The 17,563-nt window shown below is 34.4% G+C and overlaps 1 protein-coding gene across 3 annotated transcripts in view; it reads left to right on the top strand.

Moving 5' to 3' along the window:
* Window positions 1-17,563, top strand: part of LOC106643053 (uncharacterized) — a 38,653-nt gene that overhangs the window by 13,189 nt on the left and 7,901 nt on the right. For all 3 annotated transcript variants that reach the window (XR_016293664.1, XM_089598058.1, XM_089598059.1), the window contains one exon: window positions 13,894-14,029. Coding sequence is in view for 2 of the 3 variants with exons in the window: in XM_089598058.1 (XP_089454184.1) it covers window positions 13,894-14,029 (136 nt within the window). In the remaining variant the exon portion in view is untranslated. The remainder of the gene's footprint in view (window positions 1-13,893; window positions 14,030-17,563) is intronic.

Raw genomic sequence — 17,563 nt, 5'->3', positions numbered from 1 at the left:
CAATTAGAAAAACAAATTTTTTTTTTTTTTTTTGAAGTTATACTTCTACATAGGCGCGTTCTGCGCTACGGAGTAGATCAACGATTTCAGATTGGTGACCTTCAGAAAAAGTGTAACGGAAGTGGATTTTGCTTTCATTTTCCCACTTCGATTCACCCATGATGACGTACTTCCGGTCCCCTATACACCACACAACGCCACCACACCGCACAACATTATCCCAGTCTTACGACTTACGACTTACGACCCGTTCACAGTGTGAACTTCACACTTCTATGCCCTAGCCCTGCTACGTACATAGACCCACACACATGTACTACTCTTCGCGTTCGTTCATGTGTGTATAAGCATCGACTCTCACCTAACACTTCCCCCCGACGAAGAATTCCTACCTTCGTATCAGATAAGTAGTGTTTAATGTGTAATGTAATCTTTTAAACTGGTTGAAATTTTCCGTTCTCTTACCGGATTTACGCGAATTATTCTTGGTGCATGGAATTCTTCGTCATTTGTGGAATCATCATTATTTTTTTGCGGCGTATCTTTTTCTTCAGTCTTTTTCCCCGTCCTATGACTCGTCTAACAGGTGGACTCCTGTCTTTTCCTGACTCTGTAGAGACATGACTGCTTATCAAGGAGGTTGACTCTGAAGACCTTTAAGTGTTAAGATTATTCGTTATTGCTTTAGGTTCTATACGCGTGATTGCCATCTCTTCCTCCGGATTAAAATTGTAATTTAATTTCATAATGTAATTAACCTGTTCGATGCACTTTTTACCGAAAATCCATTTTTCTTTTTCTCCGTACTTCTTTGCCGCTACGCTATCTCCTACTTTAATTTCTCTGTATTTTTTATTGTCATTAAATTCCGCTCTTTTTGTAATTCTCACTCGGTTTAATTAAATCCAACCTACATCTTATTTTTCTACCGAGCATTAATTCTGTTGGTGGAACCCCTGTAATTGTATGGGGCATTTAGCGATATTGTGCCAAAATCAATCGCAAATCTACGCTGTAATTTTCTTAATGCTAATTTTATTGTTTGCACGTATCTTTCGGCTTAACCGTTCGTCGCTGGGTAAAACGGAGTTCTTTCATGTACAATACCATTACTCTTAAGAAATTCCTGGAACGTTGTGGAAGTAAAAGTCCTACCATTATCAAATACTAAAATCTTAGGAATTCCAAATCGTCCAAAAATTTCTGTACAATAACACAAATTGTATTACAATAACATAAATTATTTTTCTGAACCATTGGATTAATGAAAAATCTTTGTTCGTTTACATATGTATACCTACATTGTGAATTTCAGTGCTACCACAACAAAACTTGATAAAAAAAAATTACTCCCGAGTTGGCTGCTTCTTCAACCCGAACCTGAGTTGGCTCCTTTTTCAAGCCAAATCTGAGTTGACTGCTTTTTCAACCCAAATTTCGAGTTGGCTCGTTTTTCACCAATTATCTGAGTTGGCTCTGTCTTTTACCGAGCCGTCGATATACTCTTCTGGCCACTTCGAAGACGCATTTACTAAAATGAAAAAATATTTTCCAAGAAATGGTCCGGCAAAATCTATGTGGACCCGATCAAAAGGTGCTTTTGCTAGTTCCCAAACATGTATATCTGCTTTGACCGGATTATTTTTGTATTTCTTTGGCATTGTAAGCAGTCTTTTGCAATTCTTTCTAGATCGTTACTTATGTTCGGCCACCAGCAATGCTATCGAGCTGGACCTTTCATTTTGACTATTCCGAAATGACCGTTATGTAATTCTTGTAAAATCGTATTTCGTAATTATTTTGGTATTACCACTTGATGGTTTCGCGTCAGTACCCTCTGTTCTAAAGTAAATTCACACGGATCGATACACCATGTTTTTTTTGCCGTAAGGCTTTTTCCATTTTTTAATGCAGATATTACATATTGTAATTCGCGATCTTTATGCACTGTTTCTAGTATGGTATTTGCGTCGACCGATAAAGTCTCAAACGTATTTATACAAAATAAATCGATGGTGTCGATGTTTTCTTCCGTGGTAATTACAGGTAGTCTAGATAGTTCGTGTGCGATGTCATTATTCTCCGATTTCTTGTACTCAATAGCGTATTCAAAACCACGTAGAAATATTGCGTAATGCTGCATTCTCATTGCACTGTAACGTGTCAATTTTTTGGTTTTTTTACAAAAATTCATGTAAGTGGTCTGTGATCCGTAATTAATGTAAATTTATTCCCGCAGAGGTATTAATAAAATTTTTTACAGCATAAATTATAGCATGCGCTTCTTTATCTATCTGACTATATTTTCTCTGTGTTTTATTCAACGTTTGTGAAATGTATTGTATTGGCCTTTCGGTCCCATCAGTGAAACGATGCGATAAAACTGCCCCGACACCATATGGGCTCGCATCCGTTGCCAGTACGAGAGGTAAATTTGGGTCAAAATACGTTAAACATTGTTCACTAGTAAAAGCTTTCTTTGTTTCGAGAAATGCCTTTTCCTGGCGGTTTGACCACGTAAATTTATTTTTCGACATGCCAAGCTGAGCCACATTAGATGGCTCATAATTTCATTTCCTGCGCACGATGTGTCAAAAAGTTGTATACTCCACATGTGCAAGAGGTTAGGTGATTGACACACGCGTCAGAGAATATAGAATTTAAGTACTCTTCTTGCATAGAAGGCCAGATCGGCCGTTTTCGAATCCACAGTATTATCTTTTTATATTTTAGTTATGCCCCCCATAAGGAAGGCAGCGTTAGTGTCGGGGGGCAACCGGGTAACTTACCCATAGATGCCGATAACTGTTACCTTCTGAGCAGCACGGCAAAATGCCTGTTTATTAATATCCTATATACAACTGATTTTTTCTGCGAAACTACTAAAAAATACGTCTAAACTACAATTAATTAAGGAAATTTCGATAATGAAACTATAAAAAAAAGTTTTACATTAATTTTTCTCAACTTGCATATTAAAAGCTTATGCAGGGGCACCTCACCAAATTCCACAAAATCTCCTAGCAGATCTATATAGTTATTGGTTCTGAGGTAGAACTTTTGCTTTCAAACCCAAAGTTTTTGGGTTCAATGCTCTTCGTCCAACGTTTTTTAATTTTTTCTATTTACTACTTTATTTTTTAATGAAACGTAAAAAAATTTTCTGCTCTGCGTTAATGTCAATATAAGTTTTAAGGTAATACTTCAGTACAACCATTAAAAATATGAGACAAAACTGTTTAATAGATTATTTTTCCCTCATATTGAAATTATTCTATGGAAACCAACGAGAAGGTAGCAGTTTCTTCCATTGGAATGGGATTGTTACGTACGATATGTAGTGTAATGGAAAGACAGTTGTATATTGATTGCGTTTTAAATAAATCCCATACAAAATGCAACTAACTTAACTAATGAAAGAAAAATAACTCTTGTATTAAATAATCGAAAGACGATATTTAAAGGTTGCAAAATTCAAACAGAAGATTCGAGACACCTTATACGCAAAAAAAGACAAGAAAGCTTATGCATTCATTAAAAAATTCTAATTATAACTAAGTTAATCGTAACAGAATTTATATAGTGCAATCAAAGAAAGTTAAGCAACTCATGCATAGTAAGTTTTTACATAAGTATACTAAATATATTTTAAGAACTAGTCTGATACAGGTCTGTATGAGATCGAATTTTATGATTAATAGATAACGCAATAAGATGGTAAATGAGAAAAAAAATTTTTCACAAACATTTCTAGCATGCTAAAGATTTCTACGGTTGCAAATCTATATAGAGAATGAGAATTTAATTCTATATTAAGTAGAGTTATCAATACTAACTTTGTTATGACTGCATTATTTTTCATAAAAATTGTATTCATTAAAAAATTATTACAATTCTTGAAAACTTTATTTAGGAATAACCATTTAATACATTAAGGAGGCTTGGGCGATTTTGAATTAAATCCTGGCTAGGTCTGAAATTCAGAGATTATATAGATAAAGTTTGCTAGATTTTTTTAGGAAAACAAAATAGGTAGGTCAACACATTTATTTTCGAGAAAATCGCTTGTGAAAATTCGTCATTTTAACACGCAACCTTACGGAACCCGAAATTCAATAGACTACCGTACCGCATTAAAAAGCTGTGGGCCCACACATTAAATTGTTACATGTACTTGAAAGTATAAAGAATCTATTATTTAAAAAAAAGAATAGGATCAACACGTTAAATTTTGAGAAAATAGCGAGGAAAACATCGAACATGAGAATTGTTTTGTTCAGGTACTGTAAGTGCGCATGCGCTGCACATTCATAAACATACAAGCATAAAGATTTAAGTCTAACACAAGTATAGGTATATAATAGCAGATGAGAGCAAGAGAGTACAGTGTTGTCAGCTTTATCGTGGCAGGGCCGTCATCTTTACACAAGGTACCTCAGGAAAACTAATAAATTTTTTAATATCGATTTTCCCATTGACTTTTCCGCGTATTATTGCTATTTTGTTCACACATGTGTATAATCAAAATGATTATAAAAAAAATACTACAAAGAATCATTTGTATGACAAGTACCCCACAGGGGCCCCTCAATAGATACGACACCAAACGCCCAAGCCTCCTTAAATTTACAGGAATATTATACTATGTATTCATTTTTTGCGAGCTCATGTCTATATTTAAGAGTCTTGAATTTTGCAATGTACATTAACTTGTGTTAAAATGTGCCATAAACATTTTTACTTACTTTTCGATAAAAAATAAATACAACATATTCAATACGTGTATTATTTAAGTAGTATTGGATACAAAAATGACATAAAAATATTTTGTACGCTTCATAAGAAAATACAGAAGTAATTTAAAAAAAAGCTGGAAGAAGTGCATTGAACCCAAAAACTTTGGGTTCGAAAACAAAAGTTGTACCTCTAAATTAACGACTATACAGATCTGCTAGGAGATTGTGTGGAATTTGGTGAGGTGCCCCTGCATAAGCTTTTGATATGCATGTTGAGAAAAATAAATGTAAAACTTTTTTTAATAGTTTCATAATCAATATTTTCTTAATTAATTGTAGTTTACACGTGTTTTTCAGTAGTTTTGCATCAAAAATCAGTGTTACTAGGAGGCTGCGCCCCCTGCGCGCTCCACGCGCTAACCCCCGAAATTTAATCACTCATTTATTTTCTATATACATATGACTTTTCACTGATTTTTCAAAAGTTATCGGCATCTATGGGTAAGTTACCCGGTTGCCCCCCGACACTAACGCTGCCTGCCCTATGGGAGGCATAACTAAAGTATAAAGAGAAAATACTGCTGACGCGAAAACGGCCAATCTGGTTTTCTATGCAAGAAGAGTATATTCTATATTCTCTAAACGCGTGTTTTCGCACACTCGCTAGCGCTATTGCGCGAACTGACACGCGTGCGTCAATCGCCTTCCTCACGCACTAGTATCGTAATGTATTATTGTGTACGTAAAAGTACACTAAGGTAATAAAGTCATACAAAGATTCTAAAATTAATCCACCGTAATAATTAACAAATCCAACGAAAGCTTGTAATTCTGAAATATTTGTTAGTCTTTTCATTTTTTCTATCACTTCTAATTTTTGTGTATCTTTGTGTAATCCGTTTTTATCTATTACTTAACCGTAGTAGTATATTCTTGCAGCAAAAAATTCACATTTTTCTCGATTTATTTTTATATTGTATTCATCCAGTACTTTAAACACTTCTTCTAACCTTAACATGAACTCTGTAAAATATGTAGCTGCTATTCGAATATCGTCTAGAAAAACTTTAACGCCTTTAATACCGCGAAGTATGTTTTCCATTTTCTCTTGCTAAATTGCTGGTGCTGGGGCTACACCGTACATCAGTCGATTACATTGAAATAGTCTCCGATGTGTATTAATCGTTAATAAGTTAGCACTCTTATCATCGACTTGTATTTGTAAATAAGCTAATTTGAAGTCTAATTTTGCAAACGCAGTACAACCTGCCATTTCTGAGAAAAGTTCTTCTACTGTAGGTAGCGGGTATTTATCTTTAATTGTGGATTTATTGTAACGCTATAATCTCAACAAATTCTTGCTTGGTTATTTTTCTTAAGTACAGGTACAATAGGAGTTGCAAAATCTGAAGTGTCAACTTTTTCTAAAACTCCTTCTTTAATGAGTAAGTCTAATTCTTTATCTACTAAAGGTATCAATTTAAACGGTAAAGCCCTGGGCTTAAGAAAAACAGGTTCAACGTCTTCTTTTAGTATCAATGACGCTTGAATATCGTATACTGCGCTTATATTTTCGTTCGTAATGTTTTTGTACTTTTTTGTATTTATTTAATAATTTTTCAATTAACGTATTCTTTTGCGCTTCTTAAATATCTACTTGTAAAATTTAATCAAATAAGGAATTTGTTCCGTTTGCTCTAATAATTTTTTTAATCCATTCACGCCCCATCAGTGACAATTGTTCGATATTTGTAATGTATAATTTTCCTGTATTATGAAAATTTTCACACTTAAAAACTACTGTAATGTACCCTATAACATTTATTTTTCGTTGACAGTACGTAATCAGCTGTAGATCTGTTCCTAGCACCGGTGTTCCTGGAAAAAGTTGTTTTGCAAGCTCTCTTCCCATGAGCGTAACGGCTACTCCCGTGTCGACTTCGAAGTTGACTTGTTTTCCGTTGACCGAGAGTGCTTTAAAATTTTTCTCGTCCGTCTTCTGTTTCGACGCCTAGTACTTCTATGCAATTTGTATCTACTGCTGTCTCTTTTTCTTCCATTGCATGTAGCGGATTTCTTTTCTTGAAGCATACCTTTGCTAAATGCCCTTGTTAACTACAAAAATTGCACTTGATTGTCACGGGTAACTTACACGTATTGGCTTTATGATCGGAGCCGCACCGATAACATTTGAAATTCTTCGAATTTGAATCACGACTTGTAGTGTTGTTGTTGCGAGTGTAGACTTGTTTGCCCTTTGAGTTCATGACTTTGACTCGAATTTAGTTGTGATCTACGTTGCTTGTAGTTACGTGTACTTGTGTTAGTGTAATTAACTTGTACCATATTTTGACGTAACGTATTTGCTTCCTTTTCGGAAAGTTCCAATGCTAATGCTATTTGTTAAGCCTTTGTAAAGGTTACCTCTTTTGTTTCTAAAAGTCGGCCTTGAATCCGGCAGTTTAAAATACCGTAAACAAACTGGTTTCGTAAAGCGGTTTCTTGAAAACTTCCGAAATTGCATGTAAGACTCATCTTTGTAAGAGTATTTGCGTAGCTTTGTGTATTTTCTCCTGGTAACTGCCTTCTGCTTGAAAATTAAAAATTTTCTGCGATCTCAAGTACTGCTGGTGTGTATAATTCCTTTAACTTTTCTTTCAGAGTGTCGTGTGATTTTTCGTAAGGATTTTCCGCTGAAATATTGTTGCACAAATTATTGAATGCGGTTTCACCTATGTAATGTAATAAGTGCAGAACCCTTTCTTCCGGTGTCAGCTTCATGATTGAGAAAACTCCTTCCAGTCTCTGTAGCCATCTGCGCCATTCTGAAGTTCCTGGGATGAAAGGCTTCACGTGTAATGATGGAGACTGCATGTACGTAATAGCAGTTGTAGTCGTATTTGTAGGTATCGTAGATTGTCCCGTTGTAGTCGTTTTGGCTTACAAAAAACGAGGAACTTCAAATTCAATCACACCGAAAGAAAACATTGAAATGAAATGACAGACCGTGTTGTCCAAAGGCGCCATGGCATACCATAGAATGTTAACCGCACTATTTCTGCACTTCGTGCTGCGACCACACTTTACTCGAGATCTCGCACACTTAACAAAATCCCATCCTCGTCGCCATTTGTTGTATATTTGTATTAAGGATTAAATGAAAGGAGTACATGTGTGCGCTAGTTGGCAGTTACACGCGGACTGCTCGCTACTCGCTCGCTTTACATGGTCGCACTTCCGACCCGTTCATACTTCTATGCCCTACGTACATACTCTTCGCGTTCGCTCATATGTGTTTAAGCATCACCTCTCACCTAACTCAGACAATTTGAGTAACATTCTGGTTAGAGTAACGGGGCAGAGCCATTTGTTTTCATGTTTGGAAAATTTTCAGCCAGATTGTCTGAAAGATGACCGATCAGTTTTACAGCCAAAGGATGGCCATAAGATTATTTCGTCTTTTGAGTCGGTAAAATAGTCTTGAGAGTATTTCAAAAGGGTCAAATCATGAATTCTTCTTTCTGATACTAATGAAAAGATTGCTGCAGTTTATCTTGAAATTTCGAATAATGTTATATTTTTTGGAGAAATAGCAAGCCAGTCAAATAAAATTTTTGCATCCCAAATGTTTGATTTAATTTCTCGGGGTGTAGAGTTTGAAATACCTTTAAGGATTTGATGAATTAGAAAATCTGATGAAGTATGATTTGTTGACGAAGTAGTCATAGAAAAAGTTGAAATTGCAGATTTGTGTAGAAGAATTGTATTATAGGGTCATTTTTCTTTGATAAATAGTTTTGCTAGAAATCTTGCTAAGTCATTCATCTGATAAGAAACAGGGTTATTGTTGTTACTTTCACAGCAGTTAATCCATCTTTTAATTGGAGTTTGATAAGTTAGTAAAGTAGACTTACGCCAGTTTTTTTTTCAATAGTTTTTTTTTTCTTCAGTCTAGTCATTTGTTAAGTCTCTCCACATCCAATCATCCATGCTTGCAGTGTAAGCTTCTCTACTTGACTGGGAGGAGTGTCTGTAGATAAGTCTATCAGATTCTTGTCTAGACTCAGTATTGTAATGAGTGGATATTTGCTTCTGTTGATAAGATCGGTTAGCCAGAAAGTTTGGTTATATCTGGGTGTTATTATCACGAACTGGTTGTTGCATTTGTTGAGATGATTGGATACTTTTGGAATCAAGTTGAGGGCAGGAAAAATCCATGCTAGACTGTAGTTCCAAGGACGATTGAATGCATATATGAAAACTGCTTGATGATCTGTATAGTCTAGTGAGACGTAGAGATCCACTATTGCTGATCTTTTTGAAGCAAAAAGGTCGATCACTGATTTTCCCCAATTCTTGAATATTTCGCTCGTGGCTCTTGGAAGAAGATGCCATTCTGGTAGTTGTTTCTTCTGTGAGAGGTAATCTGCTATTCCGTTGTATTTGCCTGGAAGATATGCAGCTGTTAGAATAATCTTCATTTGATCTATTATTTGAAGTACTTGATATGTTAGGTCCAGAAGTTCCACTAAATGAGTGCCTTCTTCTTTGTTAATATAGGATACTAGTGTACGGTTGTCGGTTTGTAAAAGTATGTGAGCATTCTGCAAGTTGAGGGTTGATTGATTTATTGCAGCATAAACCGTAAACATAACTTTTTTGTTGCAATGCCAATTGCTCTGAGTTTTTTTTCATGATCCTGATAAGTGACAGCTGTTCAATTGGGCTTCCCATCCTTTGTCTGAAGTATCTGTTATGAGAAAATGAGATATTGGTTTTTTGTGCAACGGAGTAGATTGGGTTGTCAACTGTTGCCACCAATTCAGTTCGCTCTTTACTGAAGGAGGAATAATTAATTTTTGACGTTGTCTGTGGTATTTGAATCGCCTCAGAAACCGTTGGAGATGATGACAATAAAGTATGCCCCTGTGCATTACGAAACTTGTAAAATTCAGGTGTCCTAAGATAATTTGTAATTGTTTCAGAGTACAGCTGTTTTTTAAAAGCAGATCTGACATTGAGTGAGCTATTTTCACTGCTTTTGTATCTGGTAGACTTATAAGGCCTTTTTGGGTGTTCCAGATCAGAGTAAGGAAGTCTATTTCTTGACGTGGATCTAAGATGCATTTTCAAGTTTTTTTTTTCCATCCAAGATAAGACAGAAGATTGACAGTTTCTGTCGTTTGTTCTGTTAACTTGTCTCTGTTTTGAAAGGCCAAGAGAAAATCGTCTATGTAGACCATCACTCTTACACCTTTTGACCGAAGGATTTCTACAACCCAATTCGTCACTGTCGTGAAGGTGTAAGGTGCAGAAGAGAGGCCAAATGGGACGCTCGTCATCTGAAGAAGTTCCTCGTCGTAGATAAGAGGGAGAAGATTGCGGTGAGACTCTGCTATTGGAATGTGAAAATAGGCTTGAGTTAAATCTATTTTCGTCATCCAGTCTCCGTCTTGTAGGAAGATAAGGTGAAATTTTTTTGTTTTTACATAAGCGTCTAATCCTCTTAGATCAAAAATAGGTCTGATTTCCCCAGAACTTTTCGTTTTTAGAAACATTTTTGAGATAAAACTTGAATTTGGATAAATTGGAGTTTTTGATCTTTCATTATTTGAATTTGATTTTTCATTTCTTGAGAGACATTTGTTTTAAAATTTGAAACTATCCAGTTTGATATTACAGGTGATTTTGAAATTAGTGAAATTCTTGTACCTGAAATGATCTTTAGAATGAGTTTTGGGGCACCCATTGATTCTCATCTGTTTTTGAAATGAATCAATTCACCTTCTGAAAAGCTCTGGTTTTTTAGATCATTTTTGTGGTTTTTTTACAAAAAAATCGGTGTAATTTTGATTTGGATTCTTCTTTTTTTTGAGGAGAGTTTGATTTGTTATTAAATTATCGATGATGATGATTTTAAGTAGAAGATTTGTTAGAATGAGATGAATAAGTATGATGGTTGATATTTTTTTGAGTCTTGAAATATTTTTCCTGGTAAAGTTTTTTATTGAGGTAGGATGGTATGTTAAGCCAAGTTTGGGAGCCCCCTAATGATTGAATAATGAAACATAAACGATCTTTTAAAAAAAGATATTCTTTGCTTAGAGGAATTTTTCGCAGTGCTGTTTAAATATTTTTGTTTGGAAGATCTGTAAGAATGCGACTTCTTATTTAAATACATTCTGATCTTTTTCCACAAATAGTATGTAATATTTGTTCAAGATTTTTTGATAATTCAGAAGTTGCACCGAACGTGTCTGATCGGAGATTGAATAGAGAGTCAGGATTTAGATCAGTAGGACTCATAAAGGCCCATTCAATAATCTTTTGAAGGCTATTTTTTAGAACATCTTGTTGATTTAAAACAGCATTTGTTAATCCTGCTAGGACTGTTCCTGAGGGAGCAAAGAGATCTTTTGTCTTGTAAAATAGCAGAGTTCTTCAATAATGTTTAGTTCCGTAAAACCCGGAAAAGCTACAAAATTTTTGAGCGAGGGAATGCATCTCACCTCTTTCCACTCTGGAGAATCAAAACGTTAAAGGGTTTTTAATGCCTCAAGACGATCCTTGTGTGTCGGTCGTATGTTTCGTTTTTTGTCAATGTTGGTTGTGAGTTGGTCCAAATTCAGAGTCTTATTTAATGGTTTATGTAAAAGATTCTGAATAGAACTAGATGATGATGGTTGCTGTTGAACTTGATGTGATTGGGCTTCTGAGAAAATTAGGTTTGAGAGGACGTTGATTTGGTTTTGTAGTGCAGAGATGTGGTCATCGTCGTTGAGACGTGCTCTTTTAGTTTGTTTGTAACTTGGAGAAGGTTCTTGATCTTCGTCACTTGAATCTTCTCTTTCACAATCTATTTCTGATTCACTTAAATCAGATTTTGACAATCTGCGATTAAAAAACATACCAGCTTCTCTCATAAGGATGCCGTGTATCCGGCCAAACCTAATACGACCTCCCTTTCTTTGACTGTAACCCCAACTAGTTGGCGGTAGTTAAGGAACGGCTAAGAATTTTATCCGTGCTGGGGAAACTCTAAGATTAGTAACCAACACAAAATCAATATCATTAATTATATGTTGGAGGGCGGGTTCGTTGCCCAGTGTAAAAAGGTTCGTTCAAGCCCCTTTTGGTTCGGTCCAGTTCTCTTAGCAAAGTATACCTATATATAGCGAACCAAACAGAACTAGTTATGTATATATAAAGGTATATTTTTTTAAGAGAACCAAACCGAACCAAAAGGGGCTTGAACAAATCTATTGAGCGAAATCGCTCGGGTTGCTAATTCCATGAAGAAAAATATGATTGATTTTTCCTTTGTTAATTCTCTCTTATTTAAAGTAAATATATTTATATCTCTTTGGGCAAAAATAAAATTCTTCTACGTAAAACTTACTTTTATTTTATACAACTCAATTTGATTTTAACAATTAACGCAATTTTTTAATTTACAACCAAAAAGTTTCTATTTTATTTCAAAGGATGTGAATCACTTCGAGATGAGTTGAATTTTGCGCTTGAATACAAAATGAATTATATTTTTAACTTGGAAATTTTGTCAAATTTCTTATATTTTAAAGGACTTTTAAATTTTCACGCACAATTTCTCTGTGACGTATACACTTAGGACTAGGGCAGATTATTAGTACAGCCACGGACTGTTAGTCCTGGGCTCTGTGCCTATCTTGAAAGAATCACGTAGGGCTAGGTTGTCCTCGGGGTCTTGGGGTACTGGAGCTCTAGTAATCTACCTAAGTACTTCGCCCAAGAAGCGCCATCATTATCCCTAGTATCTCTACTACGTGGTTGCTCTCTCTCTTGGCTCGTGCTCGTCGCGGTTAATCTCTGGTTAGTACCGGCAAGTATCGGTGCACGAGAGAGCTCCAGGTCTGGGTAATAGGCAGTGGATCTCCACGTCCCGGGTTTGCTGGAGGAGGAACGTGTTTCCTCGCGCGTCAGTGCCTTTTATAGCCAACTTGCAGATAATTTGTCGCCGTAATCTGCGCTATCTCTCTGCGCACTATCGATCATAGGGTGTATTCGGAAATGATGTTTTGGTCAGCTCTTAGGTTGGTATCTACCTCTACCTCTACTTAACTAACCGAGCGTATGTTCAGGCACTGTAAACACCGTTCAGTTGATCAGCTGATTTTGGAGCAAGTTTTGGAGTAGAACTTCTACTGTTGTATCATCTGTTTAATAAAACACTACCTTAAAATAAATAATGAAATTTAATATCTTTTGTACTACATCGTCTGCGTCTAAAACTTGTTTTAAATTCAGCTGATTAACTAAATGGTGTTTACAGTGACTGAACACACGCTTGGTTAGTTAAGTAGAGGTAGGGGTAGATACCAACCTAAGAGTTGATCGAAACATCATTTCCGAATACACCCATACATATTCGCTGATGATCATTGCGCATATCTTATCTAGCTTCTTGCGCACTTGACAGAGCACATTATATACTTCGCGCCGACTCTTTAAATTTCAACTTGTCGAATTTAATATATTTTTATTAACTATTTTGAGAAAAAGTAAAACAAATAATAGGAATAAAAATTGTATGTTATAAATTTCTAGGCAATAAAGAATGCCCCATTGCAATAATAAAGCAATCTTTAACACACAGATTGATTCTAGCTTGAGAAAATCTAACTTACAGCATTCAAAATCACTGTAAATTCTGTTGTACAATAGAGAAAAACAAAATACTTTGAACAAAGTCAACTACATGTTTACACCTATACGATACTATTACAATTAAATTTTTTTAAACTGATTTTAAATTAACTATTGATTTTTATAAATTATCGAGAGTGATTATATTAACTTGCACTACATTCATTGAAAATTACCTTTTATGAAACCTAAACTTCGACTTTGATGATTTAATAAATCAATTTTCAAACATGAAATGTATAAACGTAAGCAGCTAAAATAAATTGTGATTTGTATTGTAACATGTAAAACTTCTATTAGGTATTATCCTAATCTACTTTCTACTTTTGAAAAGTATAATTTTCATTTTCTCACATATGGGTGGCGCAGCATTGCCGCCTATAATGCCAAAAATTATCCGCCTCTGCGTTCAACTTTTACTGGCTCATCTAATCATCTTCAAATGTATAATTTTATTGTGTTTTGAATGCAGGTTCAGCAACGAGCCTTGAAGAGTCTCGAGAGTCAACACCTTCGACTGGAACAGTGGCTAAGAAGTATGAAAGTGATATTGAAATCCTTAGTAATCCCAGTCAGAGTAGTATCGAAGTACTTGATGATGGTTCCAAGTAAGTTAAATTTATTTTATACTTTAATTTCTCAAAATAAATTTGATTATATACTTTTGCATGAAAAATCAAATCATTAAAACATGATTTTTCATGATTTTTTGATGATCATGTTAGCTGCTAATAATTGATTATCATTCCACTTATCTCTTATAAGCTTACACATCATGAACAAGCGGCTAAATTAATGCAAAACATTTCGTCTTGCATGTGAGGCACGATCAATCTACGATGTGCTGGAGCAAATATAGAGTTATTTAAAAATCAGAATTCAATTTTGATTTTATGTCGTCACATTCAACTGAGTTTTAAAATCAATATGCCAACTTTAAATTAAGAATAACTAACTTACGTGCTACAAAATGATTTTTCAGCCATTTTACAACGTTTTATGTTTTTTACTGTATAATAAAAATACTACAGATAAAATCGTTCAATGCAAACAAGTGTATCTTTAGAAAATCCATAACTTTTATACTAAACATTTTGTCTTAAAACGTGATGTAAAAAAATTATATGACATAAAACGATTTTTTTGGCAATTTTGAAACGATTTTTGACAATTAAATCGTTGAGGAGGCACTTAACAGAAAAAAATTTTTCACTCAAAAGTTTCATTTTACTAAACTCTACTAAGCTCTACAACTTTTGTATTGAAAACTTTATTGTAGAATTTGAATTTCTGTTTTTCGTGAGCCAAAAACGTTTTTTTGCTGTTTTTGTATCTATTTTTTATTATGGAGCGTCTGCATTGCGTTCTAGAGCAAAAAGTAAAGTACAAAAAAGTTGTACTTTAACGAGATCTACAACTTTCTTTGAATGCGGACGTGTAAAATGTACGTGAAAAAATATTCTTAAGTTGAGTTATCTCGGAAAAACTGGTTTTCTTATTTAAAAATGCTGTCAAAATTTTTCCTTTTGATGAAACTTATTTGAATGTAAACCATTAGGTAAGACATCCAACCAAAAACTACCGCCAAAATTTGAGCCTATATGTATGATAATTATTTGAATTAGTCGGAAAACTTGATATGTACGTCCTCACGTGTACTATGTGACCCATTTAGATCACCCTCATACTTCAAAATTTGTTTTATATTAAAAATAGACGATTTTTAAATGGTTGCATGTTTTTCCTTGACAAAATAGAGGCCTCCCCGCATTCATTGGTCGTGCCTAACAATACAGTAGTATTTTTCTTTTCTTTTATTTACAGGGTTACCGCGACAGCCTATTGGTCTCGTCACCAGGGCCACCCCCTCACCACCTATGTTGGGGGTGTTGCCGCACCTATTTACGGAAGCCCGCATAGCTCACCTCTCACTTATCTCAGGCTCTCACTGAGTATCATGTGGTGCTCTCTATCTCCACACAGTTGGAGCTAGCAGAGAGTAGAATATCGCTGTTTTGAGATCTGGCGTGTTTTTATTTACAAAAAAGAGTTATGCGTTAGCATAAGCATGAATCTATAGCTAATAAAATTATTTGTAAATCAATACAGTTGGTTCTCCGCATGATTTCCTGCGACTATCTCTTTGTGTAGCCCACCTCTCACTGTGTGAGAGGTAAGGTAAAGTACCCTCTATTCGGACACATAATTTTAGGTAATCCACTATTTCTAAATTCACAAAGAAATTAGCTGTTTTTGCGAAAAAGACGGTTGACGTATAGATAATAAAGTAATTTTTCTGTCACTTTAAAAAAAAAAGTTCTTTGTGACCGTGTAATCATTGTTTGAAATAATTATAAAGATTCAGTCTCAAAACCCCTGTATTCGGACAATGCATTTCTAAATAGTCCAAATATAGGTCCCGTTACGACGTAGGGACCACAATCCGGACAGTGGTGAACATTGAGAAAATGAGGTTATGGCAGATCTTTATATACAGTTATATTTTACTTTAATGGCTTTCATTTGTTAAACAAATGCAAAAAACAAATTATTATTGTATTTTACTACATAGTATACCATTTCTTTGCACTTGTAAGCTAGTGAATTGCTGGATTATGTGTGTCCGAATATGGAGTACAGTTTGAACCGTAGTATCTAATTTCCGGACAGCAGCCAAACACAAAAAACCTCGATTTGCAAGAAAAAACATTTCTTTTAATGAATTATCAAATTAATTCGACATATGTTGTAACTATCTTAAATCAATTCGATACTGTAGATTACAAATAAATTTTTTCATTCAGAAATTGTAAGAAAATTATGTAATTATCGCTGCTGTCCGGACATAGGTCCGAACAACACTTTTGTCCGAATATAGGGTACTTTACCTTAATACCCTCCAACCTGTTACTGTGTGAGAGGTGGTACTGGTTCCAACCTCTCACAGAGTTGGTACTATAGTTGCGACTGTGAGTCGAAAACCACTGTTTTGGTTTCTTTGCGTTTCTTTTTTAGAGGAACTAAAGATTAATATTTAATCATTAGCTTCAAGATAAACGTATGAACAGCAAATATTATATGGACTGTAACTGAAAAAACCAGTGGACAGTGGGTGCTTGGGTACCCAAGTAAGAAGTTATACTTGTTAAAATTATATGGCAGATAATATAATTATAAATATAAATATACCTTCCATGAAACGATATGGTGTGTACAAAGGTGGCGCAATTTTCGTTGGAATGAGTATACCTACGTTAGTTGGATGTGGTTTCAATAAATATTCTAATATTTAATAACTGAAACATTATAAATAATATATTATGGCACTATACAATATAAACAATGTCCCTTCAAGAAGTTCATCACACATAGATTTTTTGACAGATATTATTCAAGCATCAAAAGAATACTAAAAATACCATAAGAAATACCCCAAAAAAATTGCAGATTATTCAACTGAACCCTCTTTCACATGTTTAATTTTAGAAATTTGCAATTTAACATGTAACCTTATGGAAAAATCACTTAAAATTACATTTATATGATCTGTATAAACCCCCAGTTTTTTTTTCTTTTATAAAAGATTACTTTTAGATAAACCTGTTTCATTTTCAAATAGATCTATATATTTTTTTTGTTTTGTTTAATAACACAAGAAAGAAGGAGTCAAGTATGCGTAAAAGCGTAAGCTGATCCATATAAGAAAAATTTTTTTTTTTAATATGAAAATTATGATAAAATGTGAAAAATTGTATAAACAATTATCAACTTATTTTAAAAGAAACAAATTTATGATAAGTGAATAAATGTTTATTAATATATATAAAAGCTACCCTGCCGAGATAAACTAATTTCCAAATTTTTGAAAAAAACGGGTACCAAAATATATATTTATATGAAATAAATTAATTATTCATTTGAGGTATAATTAAACTAAAAGTAAATTAAAATTTGTATTAGAAATATGTTACGAACTGTAAGATAAAGTTATGTAATCGGTTTTCTATTGTCGGGCTTGCTCATAGCAGAGTGGGTAAGGAGCTTGCACAGTGAGCAAGAGGACGGGGGTTCCAATCTCTTTGAAAACTGTTAACATAAACAATTTTTATATATGTAAACAAAACTAAATAACTCTACTTTAC

Source organism: Copidosoma floridanum, unplaced genomic scaffold (assembly GCF_036245765.1).
Source record: "Copidosoma floridanum isolate Cflo_tuat_1 unplaced genomic scaffold, Cflo_Japanese_pri ptg000004l, whole genome shotgun sequence".
In the NCBI taxonomy this organism is placed as follows: Eukaryota; Metazoa; Arthropoda; class Insecta; order Hymenoptera; family Encyrtidae; genus Copidosoma; species Copidosoma floridanum.
This window is presented reverse-complemented; position numbering and strand designations above follow the sequence as displayed.